Raw genomic sequence first — 17935 nt, 5'->3', positions numbered from 1 at the left:
GGTTCCAGAACCTGCATCTTGTTTTCTGTCTTGCTTTTGGGGACAGAAAAGAACATCCCCTGAAAGCACACAGCCAATTGTCTCTACCACCCTGGCCTTGATTCTCTTCAAGCCAGGCTTCTTCAAAGTGTAGACTGAGGAGAGTACTTTTTACCTCTGGATTTCCCTCTACCGTGTCCCCCACCCGTGGAACATTCCTTTGCTAAATTCTCCAAAGAGCTCCACGTTGCAAAACCAAAGTACCCGATGCTGTCTTGGCAGCCTGAACATTCTTTTTTCAAAATGCTGTCTTTCCTCCGCATCTGTGACAGCAGCCCACCCAAGCTTTCCTCCTACTTCTCAGTCGTTAATTGTAAGTCTCCTTGTTTGATCCCCTCCTAAATCTTTTTCTTTTTTCTCCCAGGGTTCCAACTTCTTCCCTGTGCTCTCCTCATCCTAATACATGATCCGTGGGTGACCACATGGCCATCCAGAGCTCCACGCATCTAACTTGATTTCATCTATTTCCCCTTGTATGCTGATGGCTTTTCCCATCAACAAGTCTACCTAAGAAATGTCTGCTGGGCCCCAGGACCCCATGGGCTGAACCTATAGGACACCTCTACTCAGGTGCAAATCCCACAAGCCCTACAAATCTGCACAGGACCCCAGACCTCTATTCCCTGTCTCATGGCTGGACACTGCCATCCACCCAATTCCCAAAGGCAAAATCCTAGAGATACTGCTAGGTGTGTTCTCCATTGTCCAATGACTCTCTGGGACCTGCTCTGGAAAAGGCTAAGCCATGATCCTCACCTTGCCACAGATGTGTGTAAAGTCCCCCAGGAGGGATCCTCCTCGGCAGATGCACTCTGATCGCATCCTGAGCAGAGATTTCCCCTGGTTTGGGTGGTTCCACACAGGAATTCCGAGCAGAAGACCTGGGCCCTGTAATATATCTGGGAGACTGCACTCCTCATCTTCTGTAAGAACTCACAATGTCTAACCTCAATGGATTAGGCATAGCAGTAAGCCCATGATTTGGAATATGGACTTGAATATCCAGAAGGAATCGCTAAAAGAGAAAGTTTGGGGAGGCACGTGTCCATGCATGAGCATGAAACAAGGGACTGCTCAATTTTATTTTTCATCGTAAATACCTGGACCTAGTAAATACCTAACCACATGCTTATCTGAGCATGTGAATTCATTTAAACATAAATTATAATAAAAAGTTAAAAAACGAAACTCCGTAACTTGGCAGATAAGCCTGACCGCTGATCCATCTACATCAACTGATACAAATCTCAGCCAATCCATCTTCAAAGAATGATTGTGATCTGTCTGGAGAAGTTATCTATGCAATGCAAAGTTTAAAGTAAGTAAGCACAGGGGATCTTGACGAGCAATAACAAGTCACACGCTTCAACAGCAAATCCAGGGTTTTAACTTCAAACTTTGGTTTTCGCCAACATTGAGAACAGCAGATACAATGTCAGTTTTAAAACCCGCATTTACATGGCATGTTTTTCCTCTCCTCAAGCCTGTGAGATCTGCCAACCACAGCAGGTAATGATGGAAACCTGCTTTCCTTGCAAAGGAGTCTCATATTTCTGATTTTAGGCTTTCTCCTTAAGGATGGTTCTATTTGCACAGCTGCAATCTAAGTTTTCATAGGAGACATTTCCAAATACTGCTTATGTGGGGGCCACATTCCAGACTCGCTAAATCAGGCTCTCCAGGGATGGAGCACTAGCATCTGACCCTGGGGTTTTTTGTTTTTTTTTTTTTAGTACAAAGTTTATTTTAAATCCAGTATAGTTAACATACAATGTTAGTTTCAGGTGTACAATACAGTGATTCAACACTTCCATACAACACCCAGTGCTCATCAGGACAAGTGCACTCCTTAATCCCCATCCCCTATTTTACCCATCCCGCACCCCCCCCCCCCGCCCACCACTTCATGCCCCCTCTGGTAACCATCCCTTTGTTTTCTTGTTTAATTAAAAATTTTTTTTATTTTTATTTTTGAGAGAGAGAGAGAGAGAGAGGGACAGAGGATCTTGAAGCAGGCTCCATGCTGTCAGCACACAGCACCACGTGGGGCTTGAACTCCTGAACCTTGAGATCATGACCTGAGACAAAGTCCGATGCTTAACCGACTGAGCCACTCAGGATCCCCTTCATCCCTTTGCTTTCTATAGTTAAGAGTATGTTTCCTGGTTTGTCTCTTTTTTCCTTTGCTCATTCTTTGTGGTTGTTTGTTAAATTCTGCTTATGAGTGAAATCATATGCTATTTGTCTTTTTCTGACTGACTTATTTCTAATACTCTCCAGCTCCTTGCATGTCGTTGCAAATGGAAAGAGTTCATTCTCTTTATAGCTGAATAATATTCCATTGTATATATATATATATACATCTTGTTTACCCATTCATCCTTCGATGGACATTTGGGTTGCCTCTGTAATTTGGTTATAACAAATGATGCTGCTAAAACATAGGAGTTAATGCATCCCATTTGAAGTAGTGTTTTGCATTAATTTTTTATTTTTATTTTTAAGGTTATTTATTTATTCTGAGAGAGAGATAGCGAGCGGTTTAGGGGCAGAGAGAGAATCCCAAGCAGGCTCCACACTGTCAGCACAGAGCCTGATGTGGGGCTTGAACTAACAAACTGCAAGTTCATGACCTGAGCCAAAACCAAGAGTTGGACAGTTAACCGACTGAGCCACCCAGGTGCTGCTAACAATTTTTAAATGTTTATTTTTGAGAGAGAGGGAGGGAAGTGGGAGGGAAAGAGAGAGAGCATGAACAGGGGAGGGGCAGAGAGGGAGACAGAATCCGAAGCAGGCTCCAGGTTCTGAGCTGTCAGCACAGAGCCCCACACTGGGCTCGAACTCACAAACTGCGAGATCATGACCTGAGCCGAAGTTGGACACCTAACCAACTGAGCCACCCAGGCGCCTCAATGCTTTTATATTTTGGGGGGTAAATGCCCAGTAGGCGATAGCTGGATCTTAGGGTAGTTCTATTTTTAACTTTTTCAGGAACCTCCATACTTTTCCACAGTAGACGCACCAGTTTGCATTCCCAGCAACAGTGCAGGAGGGGTCCTTTCTCCAGATACTCGCTGACACCTGTTGTCTCTTGTGTGTTTGAATTTAGCCATTCTGACAGGTGTGAGGTGATAGCTCATTGTGGTTTTGATTTGCATTTCCCTATGATGATCGGTACCTATTATCTATTCATATGCCCATTAACCGTCAGTATGTCTTCTTTGCAGAAATGTGTGTTCATGACTTCTGCCCATATTTATTGGATTGTCTGTTTTTTAGGTGTTGAGTCATTCTAAACTGCTCCAGGAAAGATCTGATGCACAGATGATGTTGAGAAGCATCTCTGAGCTTCACCTGTCCTGGTTTAAATAGAATCTTGAACTTTAGAGCCATGTGTGTTACTACTGAAATTTAAAAACAAAAATTCCTTATGTGTCTTCTTTCAAGAGCTATTTTTTTTTTTACATGAGTAAAGTTGACACACAATGTTACATTAGTCACAGGTGTATATCACAGGGACTTAACATGTCTAGTGTTATGCTCTGCTCACAAGTGTAGCCACTATCTGTCACCATACAATGCTACGACAGCAATTGACGACATTCCCTGTGCTATGCCTCTGATGCAATGACTTATTCATTCCTCCTTCTCTGAAGGCCTGTATCTCCCACTCCCCTTCACCCATTTGTCCCATCCACCCACCCCCTTCCCTGCAGCAGCCATCAGTTTGCTTTCTGTATTTATTAGTCAGGAGCTGTTTGTGACATATTTATTTTACAGCCACACTTAGAACAATTATAGGACGGAGGAGTGTGTTTATGCATCTGCGTCCCCTTCTTTACATGACAGGCAGGCAGAGGGGAGAGGGAAGGGCCTTGAGGCAGTGGGATTTCCATTGTCTTGGTTACCTCTCTGCTGTGTCTCCACACTGGGTTGCTGAGTGCGGCAGGGGGCCCAGTGGGGGGCGGACAACACCCCTCCCCACTCTACACATCTTCCTGTGGCCAGAAGTTAAAGCTAAGGATGAGGCTGGTTACCAGGGAAACTGCAGCCAGGTCCAGGGAAACTGCAGCCAGGTCCATGGGATTCCTGAAGAAAGGAAAACTCCTAAGTGGGTTTTCAGATGCAGGATGGACCCTAGGAGCCTGACCCCAGCCACGGATTTCTGAGCCAACCATTAAGTTCACCCAGCGGGTGCCTGCGCATGAGCGCACACACACACAGACACAGACACACACACACACGCAGACGTGTGCACGCAGCAGCATTCCTTTGTGATGTGCACAGTGACTCATTCTGGTGGGAGCACCTCACCCACAGGGAGGAGGCAGGTGATGATGGGTCGTGCAGGCAGGACCCAGAACATGGAAAGGGAGACGGGACAGTTCCTTAGTGTTATAAAATCAATGGCATACCTTTTCCACCATGACTTACTTAGACATTTGCATTACATTTTCCAAAGGGCTTTATTGGGCTCTAATTACACACCAGTGTCACCCAGTTAGAGAGTCCAATGCAGTGACTTGTAGTAAATGTACAGAGTCGTGCAGCCATTGCCACAGTTCAGTTTTAGAACATTTCCTTCTCTCCAGAAAGACCCTGTGTACCCGTCAGCGCTCACTTCCCACTACTACCTCCAGGCCGAGGCAGAGTCTAATGTAATTTCTATCTCTGTAGGTTTGCACTTTCTGGGCATTTCCTAGAAACTGACTCCTGCTTTAAGTGGACTCTCGTGTCTGTGTCTTTCATGTAGCTGAACACTCTGGGGGCTCATCCATGTTATAGCAGAAATCAGAAGTTCATCCCTTTTCATAGATCAGTGGCATCTTACTGCATGGGTTGCCACATTTCGATTATCTATTGACCAGCTGACAGACTTTTTTACACTGTTTTGCTCTCTGGCGATTATGAATAATGTTGCTGTGAACATCTGAGTACAAGTTTTTGCTTGGACACAGTTTTCGTGTCCAGTTTCTCCATGTTTTCGTTTCTTTGCCTTGCATGATTGCGCTGGCTGAAACTTTCAGTCAATGTTGGGCAGAAGTGGTGGGAACCGCCATCCTTGCCTTGGTCTGGATCTCAGCGGGAAAGCATTCATTCACTAATAAATATGTGACAGGAGACATATTTTTCTTGTAGACAGCCCTATCAGAATGAGGACGTCCCCTTCTGTCCCTAGTTGGACGAGCATTTTTATCACGAATGGGCCTCGAATTTTGTCAACTGTCTTTGTCTATCAACATGATCACATGGTTTCTGTCCTCATTATATTACTATGCTGGTTGACCCGAATTGTATTTTGAATGTTAAAGCGATATTGCAACCCTGGGATAAATCTCACTTGGTTAGTTGGTTTTCCCCTTGCAAATGTTGTTGGATTTGATATGCTATTCTGCTGAGGATTTATGTATGGATGTTAATGATAGATATTGGTGTATAGTTTCTTGTGTTGTCATGTGTGGCTTTGGTGCAGGGTAATATTGTCCTCATGGATGAGTTAGGAAATGTTCCTTCCTCCTCTCTATCTGGAACAGCCTATGAGGGATGGATATTATCTCTTCCTATAGTTTAACAGAACTTAGCAATGAGGCCAGCAGGCCCCGGGCTTTTCTCTGTGGGAAGGTTTTTAAATCAATTTTTAAAATTTATTCATTTTGAGAGAGAGAGACAGAGACAGAGACAGAGAGAGAATGTGGAGCAGGGTCAGAGAGAGGGAAAGAGAGAATCCCAAGCAGGCTCTGCACTGACAGTAGGGCTCGATCCCATGAGTCAGACACTCAACTGACTGAGCCACCCAGGTGCCCCAGTGGGAAGGTTGTTAAATAACAAATTCAATTTCTTTACTTGTGATAGGTACATTGAGATTTCTGATTTGAGCATTCCACTCTACCCCCATGCTCTCCCTGTATTTCTTGCCTCCTGGTGGTTCTCCCTCTGCCTCTTGCCTAGAATTTGACATGCTGATGCTTCAGATTCTGTGTCTTCCTCTCTCTCTGCCCCTCCCCCACTCCCACTTTGTATCCTCTCTCTCTCTCTCTCTCTCTCTCTCTCTCTCTCTCTCTCTCTCTCAAAAATAAACATTTAAAAAATGCAGAATTTGACATGCTGAACATCTCTGGACATTAGTGGATTCCATCTCCTAGTCTATAACTTGGGACCGTGTGCTGACTCAGATGGGACCCCCAGATACCCACATACACTTGGTATGTGGGCAAGGGGACAATGACTTTGAGGCAGGGGTGGGATGGTACCACTGGGTCTGTCAGTCACACCTGCCCACCCATTCCCCATGTGCCCCAGTGCAGGCCATGAGTAAGTGTGGTCAGGAGCACCTTCAGCAAGCCCCACATCCACACTGCCCCACCCCGTTCCTTCCCACCCCTCTCGTCTCCTGGCCACAGAGCCACAGAGGGGCTCCATGATGGCTCTTTGCCACATGTATGGGCGTTACAGGTCTCCCTGATTAAAGGCTCAATCCCGAGGGCCAGGATTGTCTTGTGATTACTCCAAACTTCCCCACCCCAGCAGCCAGCCTTGCGTGGAGTGGGGGAGGCAAGGGTGAGACGATGAAACCTTAACGAGTAGCTAAACATCTGTCTGTGGTTGGTGTGGCTGCTGCGGTAAAGCCATCTCTTTATGACTTCCTTGAACTCTGCCAGGTGGGTAGGAGTGCCCCTGCCCTAGTGCATTATGGGGAGGATTCAAGGAGGTATCTTACCAGACCTGAGGCTTCCAGCTGCGAAACGTCCACCAAAGTCACTGGTTCTCCGCACTTCACCCCCGGCCTCTATAGAGGTTAACGTTGGTGAGCTGGTTAGGAGTCATGTTCTGAATTCAGTCCGCCTAGGTTTGCCTGTCACCCTCTCCTTCAGTGCCTCTGCGACACTGAGCAGCTCACCTGACCTCTCTGTACTCTGCTTTTCACACACAAAGTGAGATAGAAGTCTTGCTCAATGATGGGTTCTGGGAGTGGATTCCATAAGCTGATATATGGAGACATGTAGAATACTGTCTGATACCTAGGACAAGATCAATAAAGTGAAATGCGCATGTTATCCTGCTAACCACACCCCAAACGACCAGTGTAAATTTAGGCCTCAGAGTTTCAAGGAAGAACATCCCTGCTTTGTTTACCTTCTCCTGTCAAGTGGGACACGAGCCTGGCAGGGTCACCTGAGCACCAAGCTCTCTGGAGAGATCACACGTTCAGAACATAATAAACACACCTGCTCTGAAGCCACTTCTGTCTGCAGAAGACTCACAGATGTCTGCAGCAACACAGCTCTGGACATTACCTAATTACGGAGACTGAGCGCAAGCAGACTTTCTCTGTAGTTCAGAGGGACTGCACGGGCACTTCCTGGGTTACACAGCACTGCATCTGTGGGGAGGAAGAAGGATGATGCCTCATTAATGCCTCCTGAAATGAAAAGGCACACATGTTAAGTCCCAAAACGACTCTGAAATGACTCCGTGATGCAGGCATGAAACTGCTGTTCGCATTCCCCAACCCAGGGACACCGGGCAAGAAGGTACAGCCCCTGGAGATGCTACGCCAGGGGGGTCGGCACCATCCCCCAGGACCTCATACCGTGGGCGGTGGGCTGTGCTTCCAGCTCTCTGTGGGCAGGAAGACTCTCTTCCATTTGCTCTGCCCGGATGATCCGAAGGCTGCTCGTGCTGCAGGGCTGCAAACGGTGACTCGATGGTGTTCCCTGGTGCCCTCCAGGCCTGGCTCCAAACCTCCTGATAAACTGTGATCTGCTGCTCTAGAATTTAAATGCGGTGACCTCACACCTGACAAAGAACAACCCAATATGGATAAAGAACCTGAATGCAAAAGTTAGGTTTTTTTTATATGTATATTTATTTGGCAAGGATGATGAAGTAACGGGTCAGAAATTCCTTCGAGGGGAATACCATCCGTGTTACAAAGCAGGGAAACAATGTTCTACATTTAGCTCAGCATACTCATAACGGCTTACACAGACAACACAATAGTGAACCACCAAGTTCCAGTTCCATGTCCCTTTCTGCACCTCCTTTAGCATCAGTCTCTTGAAAGTGGATCTCCGTTCAGCACACGTCCATTCCAGCAGACTAGTGCTGCTGCTGGGAGGCAGTCCGTGAAATGGCACAAAAGCACATGGCCATCATCAATGGGGCATTCATGCTACAGAGAAGCTCTCTACTGTACTGACAACAAGGCAGGGAGGAGAGGCAGAGTTCGGGGTGGGAAAGTGACAACATGCATCACGGGAGCCATAATAAGGAAGTTGTGGACCCCTGGGGTATGCGGTGTCCCATAGAAAGCCCCACAGGGATCCACAAATTCAAGGTAGGAAAGACAGGACCTTCCTGGGATTGGATGAGGGCTCACGCCGATCGAATTTTCAGTCATCAACGCTGCTCTTGTCACTTCTCTGACGACTGCTTACTGGTTGGTCCCCAAAAGAAATCCACGCTCAGGATCATGTCTGTAGCCATTCAGACCTGTGTCACGTGAGGATGAGAGCCTCAGTTTTCTTTCAACCACTGCTTTAGGAGCCTCTGAAACATCCTTTTGCTTTCCTGCTGCATCTCCAGTTGGAGCTTCTCGTCTCTTTCCTGCTGCTGGAGCACCCCTTCGGGCAGCAGGCCAGGTCGGCTGGTGCTCAGGCTGAGGGTCAAGCCGCTGAGGCCCTGTACCAGTGTCTCCCAGGAGGAAGCATGGGGGGCCCCTTTCCTCTCTGCAGACATCCCAGAGACATTTGGCCTATGGCTCTGGCAGTATCGACATTCACATCTGAATCTGTTCTGATCTCTATCACCTGAGGAGGAGATCCTGGCTTTCCTCTCCACCCGATAAGGTGCCACCTGATCGAGGTGCCGCCGTCTCATGTGCCCCAGAAGGGTTTTCTTCCTCTGAGGGGACGCTGACCTTTCCCACCGCCTCTCTTGTAGGGTTTTCTCATCTCTGTAGCGCTGCTGGAGCAGCCCCTCTGGAAGAGGGGCAGGGTATTTGGTGCCAGGACTGGTTTTGAGGTCACCCAGGCCCATCATAAGCAGTTCCGAGAAGGAAGGAGAGGAGGCTGCCGTGACTTCCCGGGAGGTCTCTTCAGAGATCATTGGGGAAGACTCAGAAATCAGTGTTGAGCTGCATTTCCGGAGTGGATCCATGGAGGTGTGGTCCATGCTCACAGCTCCACCTGGCCCTTGGTCTAGACAGGAAGCTGAAGACAAAGGTTATCAAAGAGCTGGAAGCTAGCAAGGGAGGTGTGTGGCCAGAAGGACCCAGACTACATCAAATGGTGATAAAAGAAGAAAGAAAACTCTGCTATTATTCATCTGACTTAACGTTTCTGAGCCTCAGCTTCCTATCTGTTAAATGGGGATAATAATGAGCCCTACTCCCTACGATGGTTCTGGGCTTTAAATAAGAGTATACATTTCCAAGCTCAGAATTTGGATGGCATATAATCAGGATCTCAGGCATGAGATTAATCATCAAAACCACATCACAGGTAATGAAAAATGGTGCCCTGCAGTCAACCATGTGAATCCCCTGCCCACTTTTTGTTGTTGTTGTTGTTGTTGTTGTTGTTGTTGAAAGAGAGAGACAGAGGGCGCGAGTGAGCAAAGTGGGGGGGGGAGACAGAGAGAGACAGAGACAGAGAGACAGAGAGAGACGACAGAGAGAGAATGAATGAATAGGGAGCCTGAAGCGTGGCGCAAGCTCAGTCAACCCTGCCGACTTTTTATAACCATTCAAGCATAATTTTAAGAACGCTCCATGTGTGACCAGCATCTGCTATACTCATAAGTGTCCATGTACTTTCCAAAAGGAGACAATGGCTAAAATTTCCACCATGGTGACACATTCTTTTGAATTTTCACTGGCTTTTATCTAGGTAAAAAGGATGTTCAAACCTATGGAAGTCATTTCGTAATCCTCAGTAAGCAGCAATAAGAATTTTACTAAAATACAAGAACAGAGATCAATGAAATTTCTAACAAGACAGATTAGAGAAACTCAAATTAAAAGTTGCTTCTTTGGGGCGCCTGGGTGGTTCAGTCGGTTAGGCGTCCGACTTCGGCTCAGGTCATGATCCCGCGGTCCGTGAGTTTGAGCCCCCCGTCGGGCTCTGTGCTGACAGCTCGGAGCCTGGAGCCTGTTTCAGATTCTGTGTCTCCCTCTCTCTCTGACCCTCCCCCGTTCATGCTCTGTCTCTCTCTGTCTCAGAAATAAATAAACGTTAAAAAAAAAAAAGTTGCTTCTTTGATGGGGTGCCTGGCGGGCTCAGTCAGGCGTCTGACACTTGATTTCAGCTCAGGTCATGATCTCGAGGTTCGTGGGATTGAGCCACATGTCAGGCTCTGGGCTGACATTGTACAGCTTGCTTAGGATTCTCTCTCTCCCTCTCTCTCTGCCCCTTCCCCGCTCACATGCTCTTTATCTCCCAAAATAAATAAGTAAACGTTTTTTTAAAGAGTTGCTTCTTTGAAATAATCAATAAAATTGATAAACCTCTACAGGACTGAAGAAGAAAAAAAAAGAGAAGAGCAAAGAAGACACATCACACTTCTGACTTCTAGCCATACTACACAGCTAGAGTAATAAGAACAGTGTGTTACTGGCATAAGAACTGACACGTGGGCTAACGGAACAGAATCGAGAGCCTAGAAGTAACCCCATGCATGTATGGCCAACTAATATTTGATAACAGAGTCAAGAATACTCAATGGATAAAGAGACAGTCTCTTCAATAAATGCTGCTGGGAGAATGGACTATTCACGTGTAAAAGAATAAAGCTGGATTCCTATCTTACACTCACAAAAGTTAACTTGAAATGGATTAAAGGCTTAAATGTAAGACTGGAAACTAAAACTGCTAGAAGAATACATAACGACAAAGCTCCCTGACACGGGTCTTGGCAATGGATTTTTAGATATACCACCCAAGGCACAAACAACAAAATCAAAAACAAGTGGGGCTACATCTAACTAAAAAGCTACACACTAAGGAAACCACCAAGGTGAAAAGACAATATAACAACCGTATATCTGACAAGGATTTAATATCCAAAATATAAAGAACTCATACATCTCCACAGCAAAAACAAAACAAAATAAACTGAAAAAAAACAACAACAACTAATCATCGAATTTAAAAATGGGTAAAGGTGGGGCGCCTGGGTGGCTCAGTCGGTTGAGCATCCAACTTCAGCTCAGGTCATGATCTCGCGGTGAGTTCGAGCCCCGCGTCGGGCTCTGTGCTGACAGCGCAGAGCTTGGGGCCTGCTTCTGATTCTGGCTCCCTCTCCCTCTCTGTCCTCGCCCCTGCTCATGCTCTGTCTCTCTCTGTGTGTCGAAAATAAATAAACATTAAAAAAATAAAATAAGATAAAATAAAATAAAATAAAATAAAATAAAATAAAATAAAAAAGTAAAAATGGGTAAAGGCTATGAACAGACATTTTTCTAAAGATGACGTACAAATGGCCAATGGGTACAGGAAAAGCTGCTGCAAACCACCAATCATCAGGGAAATGCAAATAAAAAGCACAATGAGGTATCACCTCACACCTGTTAGAATGGCTAGCATCAAAAATACAAGAGATAAAAATGCCAGCTTCCATGTGCAGAATAAAGAATACTTGTGTACTGTTGGTGGGAATGTAAATTGGTGCAGCCACTATGGAAAACAGTATGGAGGTTTCTCAAAAAATTAAAAATAGAACTACCATATGATACAGACATTCCACTTCTGATAGTATATCTGAAGGAAATGAAACCACAATGTCAAAGATGTATCTTTATCCCCATGTCCATAGCAGTATTATTTACAATAGCCAAGATAGCGACACAGCCTAAGCATCTTTGATGGATAAATGGATCAAGTAAATACACAGACACGCAGACACACACACACACACACACACACACACACACACACACACACTATTATCTGGCCATAAAAAGGAGGAAATCCTGCTATTTGTGACAACATAGTTGGACCTTGAGGGCATTATCTCACTTATGTATGGAATTGAAAAGGAAACTTCCAAATATACAGAAAAAGCTATCAGATTTGTGGTTGTCAGAGGTGGTGATTTGGGGAGGGAGAAGAAAATTGGAGGATGGTGGCCAAAAGAAACAAACTTCCAGGTATAAGAAAAATAAGATAAATAACGAAATATAATGTACAGCATGATGACTATAGTTAACACTGCTATGTGATATAAATGAAACTGTTAAGAGAGTAAATCCTAAGAGTTCTCTTCACAAGGAAAACATTGGTTTCTTTTTCTTCTTTTTGTGTCTCTGAGATGGTGGATGTCAACTAACCTTACTATGGTAACCATTTCATGATATATGTGAGTCTGATTATTATCCTTTATACCTTATCCAGTGCTGTCAATTATATCTCAATAAAACTGGAAAGAGAGAGAGACAGAGAGAGAGAGAAAGAGAAGAAATTAGTTACTAACAAGAGGAATGAAAGAGGAGATTTCACTAGAGACCCAGGAAATATGAGAGAAACGATATTATTAATATTACATGAAAATCTCCATACATAAATGCAACAATGTGCAAATGGATTGATTACTCAAAAACCATAAACCACCAAAACTTACCCAAGGTGAAAGAACATGCATATTTCAGTACCATTTACAGAAATTGAATCAGTTGTTAAAAGCCTATGATGAAAATCCCACATGGTATCTATCACCAGTGAATTCTACCAAATATCGACAGGAATAAAAACACTCAGACACAAATTCTACACAATGTCCTCCAGGAAACAGAAGTGGGGGAAATACTTGCAAGTGATTTTATGAGGCTAGCATTTCACTGATACCAAGAAAAGTACTGACCAATATTCTTCCTTAGCACAAGAACAAAATTCCTCAACAAAATACTAGCAGATGGAATCCAGCAATATATTCAAAGGAAAAACAGCATGATCAAGTGGGTTAGCTCAGGAAAGCAAAGGTGGTTCAATAATTGAAAACCAACAAATGCAATCCTCAGATTTAGAATATAACTGATTAATCAATCAATGTAATCTATAGTTGAAGATGAAAGATTAAAAAGAAAAATGATAGCCTCAATGCTATTCCTCTCAAAACCAAATGGCATTTTTCAGTAAACAATTTTAGAAAAACAAGTTTAGAAAAACAATCCTAAAATGCATATGAAATAACAGAAGACCCAGAACAGCCAAGGCAACCTGCAGGAAGAACAAAGTTGGAGGTACCCACCCTCCTCATTTCAAAACATATTTCAAGGCTACAGTAAGTAAATCAGTATGGTAGTGACAGAAAGACAGACACTGGCCAATGGGACAGAAGAGAACCCAGAAATAGACCCACGCATGTACAGTCAGCTGATCTTGACAAGGGTGCCAATAATACGCAATGGGGAAAGGACAGTCTCTTGGACAAATGGTGTCGGGAAACCTGGACACCCACGTGCAAAAAGGACGATATTGGACCCTATGTTACACCACACACAAAAATCAACCCCAAAGGGATTGAAGATTAAGTATAAGACGTGACACTGTAAAACTCCTGGAAGAAAACATAAAGGAACATCTGTGTGACACAGGTCTTGGCAAGTGATTTCATGGAAACGACACCAAAAGCACAGTCATGAAAAAGCAAAAACGGCCAAGTGGGACTACATCAAACTTAAAAGCTTCTGCACAGCAAAGGAAAACATCAACAAACTGAAAAAAGCAATCTACAAAATGGGCAGAGATGTGCAAACCATGTATCTGATAAGGGTTAATTTTCAATACTTATAATAAACTTTTCTAACTCAATAGTAAGAAAACAAACAAACCAATTTAAAAATATGCAAAGGATTTGAATAGACGTTTCTCCAAAGAAGACATACAAATGGCCAAAAGGTATATGAAATGATGCTCCCCTTCACTAAGCATTAGGGAAAGGCAAATCAAAACCACAATGAGATGTCATGTCACACATGTGACACGTGAGGATGGTTATTGTCAAACAAACTAACAAAGAGCAGATCACAAGTGTTGGAGAGTATGCAGAAAACTGGAACCCTCGTACACTGTCGGTGGGAACGCAACTGGTGCAGCCACAATGGAAAACAGTATGGAGGTTCCTCAAAAAATTAAAACTATCATATGATCTTGTTCGTATCCAGATGTCCCCTCCAAAACAACTAAAAACAAACAAACAAACAAACCCCCAAAAAACCCATCATCGGATCCAGCATTCCACTCCTGGGCATATATCCAAAAGAACTCAAGCCAGCCTCTCACAGAGATGTCTGCATTCCCATATTTACTGCAGCATTAATCGCAGTAGCCAGGATAATGGAAACAACAATCCTTTCAATCAACAGTGGAATGGATAAAGGAAGTGTGACACATCTATACAATGGGATATTATTCAGCCGTATAAAAGGAGGAAATCTTACCCTTTGCATTCCAGGTGCTGTGGATTAAAGAAGCGAAACAGATAATGCTGTTTATTATCCAGTGCCTTCCATGTGCCAGCTAACGTCAGCTAGGTGTTTTACATTTGTTGTCTCCTGGAGGTCTCCCAACAAACCTTGAGTAGGCAGGATTATTGCCTTTAACCAGGAGGAATTTGAGGCTGAAGGAGAGAGACTGAAGTGGCAGGGTCTGCCCTGGAATCCAGTGTGAGTGTAATCCGAATTTTAGGGCGGAGGGAGGTGAGTCTGGAAAGAAAGGCAGGCACTAGGATGCAGACAGCTTCCGATGCCGTGTGGGTGTAAGGGAACATCGTGTGCTCCGTTACCTGCCCTGGGGTACCCCCCACCCCCACCCCGGCACCAGGACCAGGGCAGGCTATCTGAGGACATAACTGGAGCGTACTGGATTGATGCACACAGTGTAAGACGGTGTGTATTTGTGGTCCGCAGGTGGGAGAGTCAGCCCTCTGGTGACGGATCGTCCGTGCATGACGCAAAGGATGAGAATGTGTGGCAGAGGAGGAGAGTTTCTAGGGCTGAACACAGACGTGTAATGTGATCTTTATGTTCTTTGCTCTAGCTCACGTGGTGTAAAGCCTGACCTGCCACCTCTCCCATGGCAGCATCAGTAGGTGTAAAGATAGGGAATGTGGCAGATGCAATTCTGTGAACCATCCTTGCATTACCTCATTATGTATTCACAAATGCAACCCTCTCTGCTTGGTATTGTCACTATTAAGAATAATAAGCCCATTTCACAGGTGAGGATAGTAAGGCACAGGGCCAGGTACACTTCTCAAAATGGCAGGACTGCAAGTGGCAGAACTGAGTTGGAAGGAAGGTTGTTTAGGAACAGAGCTTGTGCCCTTACCCACGACACGACATGGCTCCCACAGAAAAGAAAACCAAACCCCACGATGCTCCCCATATCCAGAAGTCTGCTTTGTGCTGTGAGTAAAGAGGAAACCCCTCCTCAAACAGGTCTAATCACAAAGGCAATTCACAATCACACAGAATGAAATCAGAAGTAAGGGTGGGTGCAGGCGGGGCATATTCTGGGGTCTGGTGACGCCATCAAGGACCTAGGTTCTTTCCAGTTCTCTGATCTTTGTGTGTGTGTGTGTGTGTGTGTGTGTGTGTGTGTGCGCGCGCGCTTTCCATCCTGTGTTTGTCAGAAGAGCCCTGGAAGCAAGGAAGGCAGGTACTGCCATCCCCATCTTAGAACAACAGAAGCTGCATGGCCAGGTCTGGACATAGTGGCCCCAAAGACAACAGGCACTCAGCTATTGCAGGCAGGGCCTTATCCTCTGAGTTTCTGGTCAGACTATGGCTACTGGAGAGCAGGGATCTTCCCTCAGCATTCAGGGCCCATGGTTCAGGCTACAAGTGATGCATGAACACAATTCCACTCATTTGAGGAGCTGCTCAGGGGCTGGCCTGCCTTCGGTGATAATTTGACCTCCCGTTTTCTTGGGTGCCCCTCTGCCTTTTAGTCAGAATACCAGGACATTCTCCAGGTTCTTCTCTTTGGTTCTAGACAAACTCTTTGGCTCTTAGACCCAGGCGCCCGCACGTTTGCTGGCAATGCCTCTCCAGATGATCTGTCAGCCCCAAAAGCAGAACCTAGAAAGTATCCCCAAGGGTGTGAATTCAGGGTTCACGAAGAGGTGACCTTTCAACAAACATTGTGAACAGGGAGAGGAATCTGACAAGCACATTTCTGGGGTCAGGACTTTCCTGTCAAGAGGGAACAGTTGGGAAGAAGTGTCTGAGGCAGAGGCTTCCAGAAACAGTGCAGATACTGCCAGAAGGCTGGAGCAGCTGGGGGGTAGGGGAAGGGAGTGAGAGCCTAACAGAAAGCAGGGGAGAACAACGGGTGACAGGCACTAGATCCTGCTGTGCTGAGCCAGCTTCTGTTCAGTCAGCTGGACTGCAAAGGACACCCAAGGATCACAGATGCCGAATGACAGCCTGTATCGGGCTGTAAGTTAGGCAGAGAAGGGACATGGAGAGGACCACTTAGAGAAGAGGCAGGTTTGGACAAAGAGCTGGAAGGACAGTGAGGAGGAGCGCCTTCTTGTGAGGCTGACAGCAGTCACCTGGATTGACACAGCCTTCACCCGTGTGTTCATGTCCCGTCCCCCAAGGCGATTTGTGCTCTTGCCAGAGCATCCCATATTTAACTAGCAGCCTTAATTCACTCAACAATCCATCTACTGGACAGATCACTGTGGGCACCTACTCTGTGCACCAGTCGCTCGGGGCTTGGAAAACATTCTCTGAGTTGCCTGGAGCTCCAAGGATCTTGACCCAAGTTCCACTGTGAGACCAGAACTGTGGCCGATGGGGCAACAGTGACCCACACATTGAAAATCCCTTTATAGCCTCTTTAAGTTTCTGGAATTAGAGATGGTACAAAAGATCCAATCTTCCTCCTCCTCACAGAGAATCTGAGTACAGAGATGTCCCGTTTACTCCATCCTCCTGTGTCATAACCGGTACACGAGCTGCCCTTTGGGATGAAGGACCCTGGGTGAAGGTCCCTCCTTCGCTGAAGAAACATGTTCTAAGCACCACCCGAATTCATGTGTCAGTTCACTGGACTCAGTGGGGACACAGGGATCACACAGGGTGTAGTCTGCAAGCAGATGACCACCGCACGTTGTGTGAGAAGAGCGGTGGCAGAATTGAAATCACAGTACCTTAGGGACACAGAGCAGGGCCTCTTACCCCTACTTAAGTGTATGTGTGTGTGTTTGGTCAGGACACACCTCTCAAGGCTGGGGAGGCTGATGACACAGGCACTTTGCTCACCCACAGTGTACAGACATGCACGCCGAAGAACAGAGAGACACCTAGTTAGAGTCGGACTGCAGTCCCTGGGCTACTGGGCTTCAAATCACCAGTGGGGTCTGGTCAGTGCTACGGCTGTGATGCAGCTACTAAAAGCACTTCCTCTGCTTGCCTCTCAATTCGTAATACCTGGTCACCAGTGAGACAGGTAGAGACCTAATTTGGGTGGTGGGGTTGCTTGCAAAGGCTCTCTAACATGGCAAAGTACCGCTCCACGGGGGGAGCCCTGGACACTGAAGTCCTGCTTGGCTGTTGGTTCTGAGGCAAGCCTTCCATGCCAAGGGACTCCAGGTCTGTTGGCTTCAGGGCAGCTCATCAGAGGACAGACACAAAATCTTAGAACCCTCCAAGGTTGCTGAGTACCTCCATTTCAAGGTGGACAGGTGTTGGGACCATGATGACTATACAATACTGGAACAATATATGCATTTCAGCAGCTGAAACACAATCCAGGAATATCACTGTGAGTGCAAAGTCGGGCTTTGGAGTCAGGCGAAACGGAGGTGTGATGCCCAGATCCACCCTTTCCTGCACCAGTGACCTAAACCTTTCCGTTTGTTTCCTTGTCTACAGACAGTGGGCTTTGAC

At 45.8% G+C, this 17935-nt stretch overlaps 1 protein-coding gene and 1 long non-coding RNA gene across 27 annotated transcripts in view; both read right to left on the bottom strand.

The window, feature by feature from the left end:
- Positions 1–2020: 2020 nt before the first annotated feature.
- On the bottom strand, positions 2021–4096 carry LOC131502737 (uncharacterized). The gene is made up of 2 exons (XR_009257149.1): positions 3948–4096; positions 2021–3443 (listed from the first exon to the last, which is right to left on the bottom strand). It is a non-coding gene; the product is annotated as an uncharacterized LOC131502737 (long non-coding RNA).
- A 390-nt stretch (positions 4097–4486) lies between these two features.
- The window catches only part of FAM156B (family with sequence similarity 156 member B), a 45574-nt gene continuing 32125 nt past the window's right edge, over positions 4487–17935 (bottom strand). For 9 of the 26 annotated variants that reach the window (XM_058713691.1, XM_058713697.1, XM_058713685.1 and 6 more), the window contains one exon: positions 7883–9317. In XM_058713691.1, the coding sequence (XP_058569674.1) occupies positions 8557–9213 (657 nt within the window). In that variant the 5' untranslated portion in view covers positions 9214–9317 and the 3' untranslated portion in view covers positions 7883–8556. Of the gene's footprint in view, positions 7059–7334; positions 7421–7630; positions 7837–7882; positions 9318–14476; positions 17922–17935 lie in introns of those variants that run through there. The other 17 variants (XM_058713699.1, XM_058713687.1, XM_058713692.1 and 14 more) reach the window with 7 other exon arrangements.

Source organism: Neofelis nebulosa, chromosome X, assembly GCF_028018385.1.
Source record: "Neofelis nebulosa isolate mNeoNeb1 chromosome X, mNeoNeb1.pri, whole genome shotgun sequence".
Lineage (NCBI taxonomy): Eukaryota > Metazoa > Chordata > Mammalia > Carnivora > Felidae > Neofelis > Neofelis nebulosa.
The sequence above is the reverse complement of the archived record's forward strand: the minus strand, read 5'-3'. Positions and strand labels throughout refer to the sequence as shown.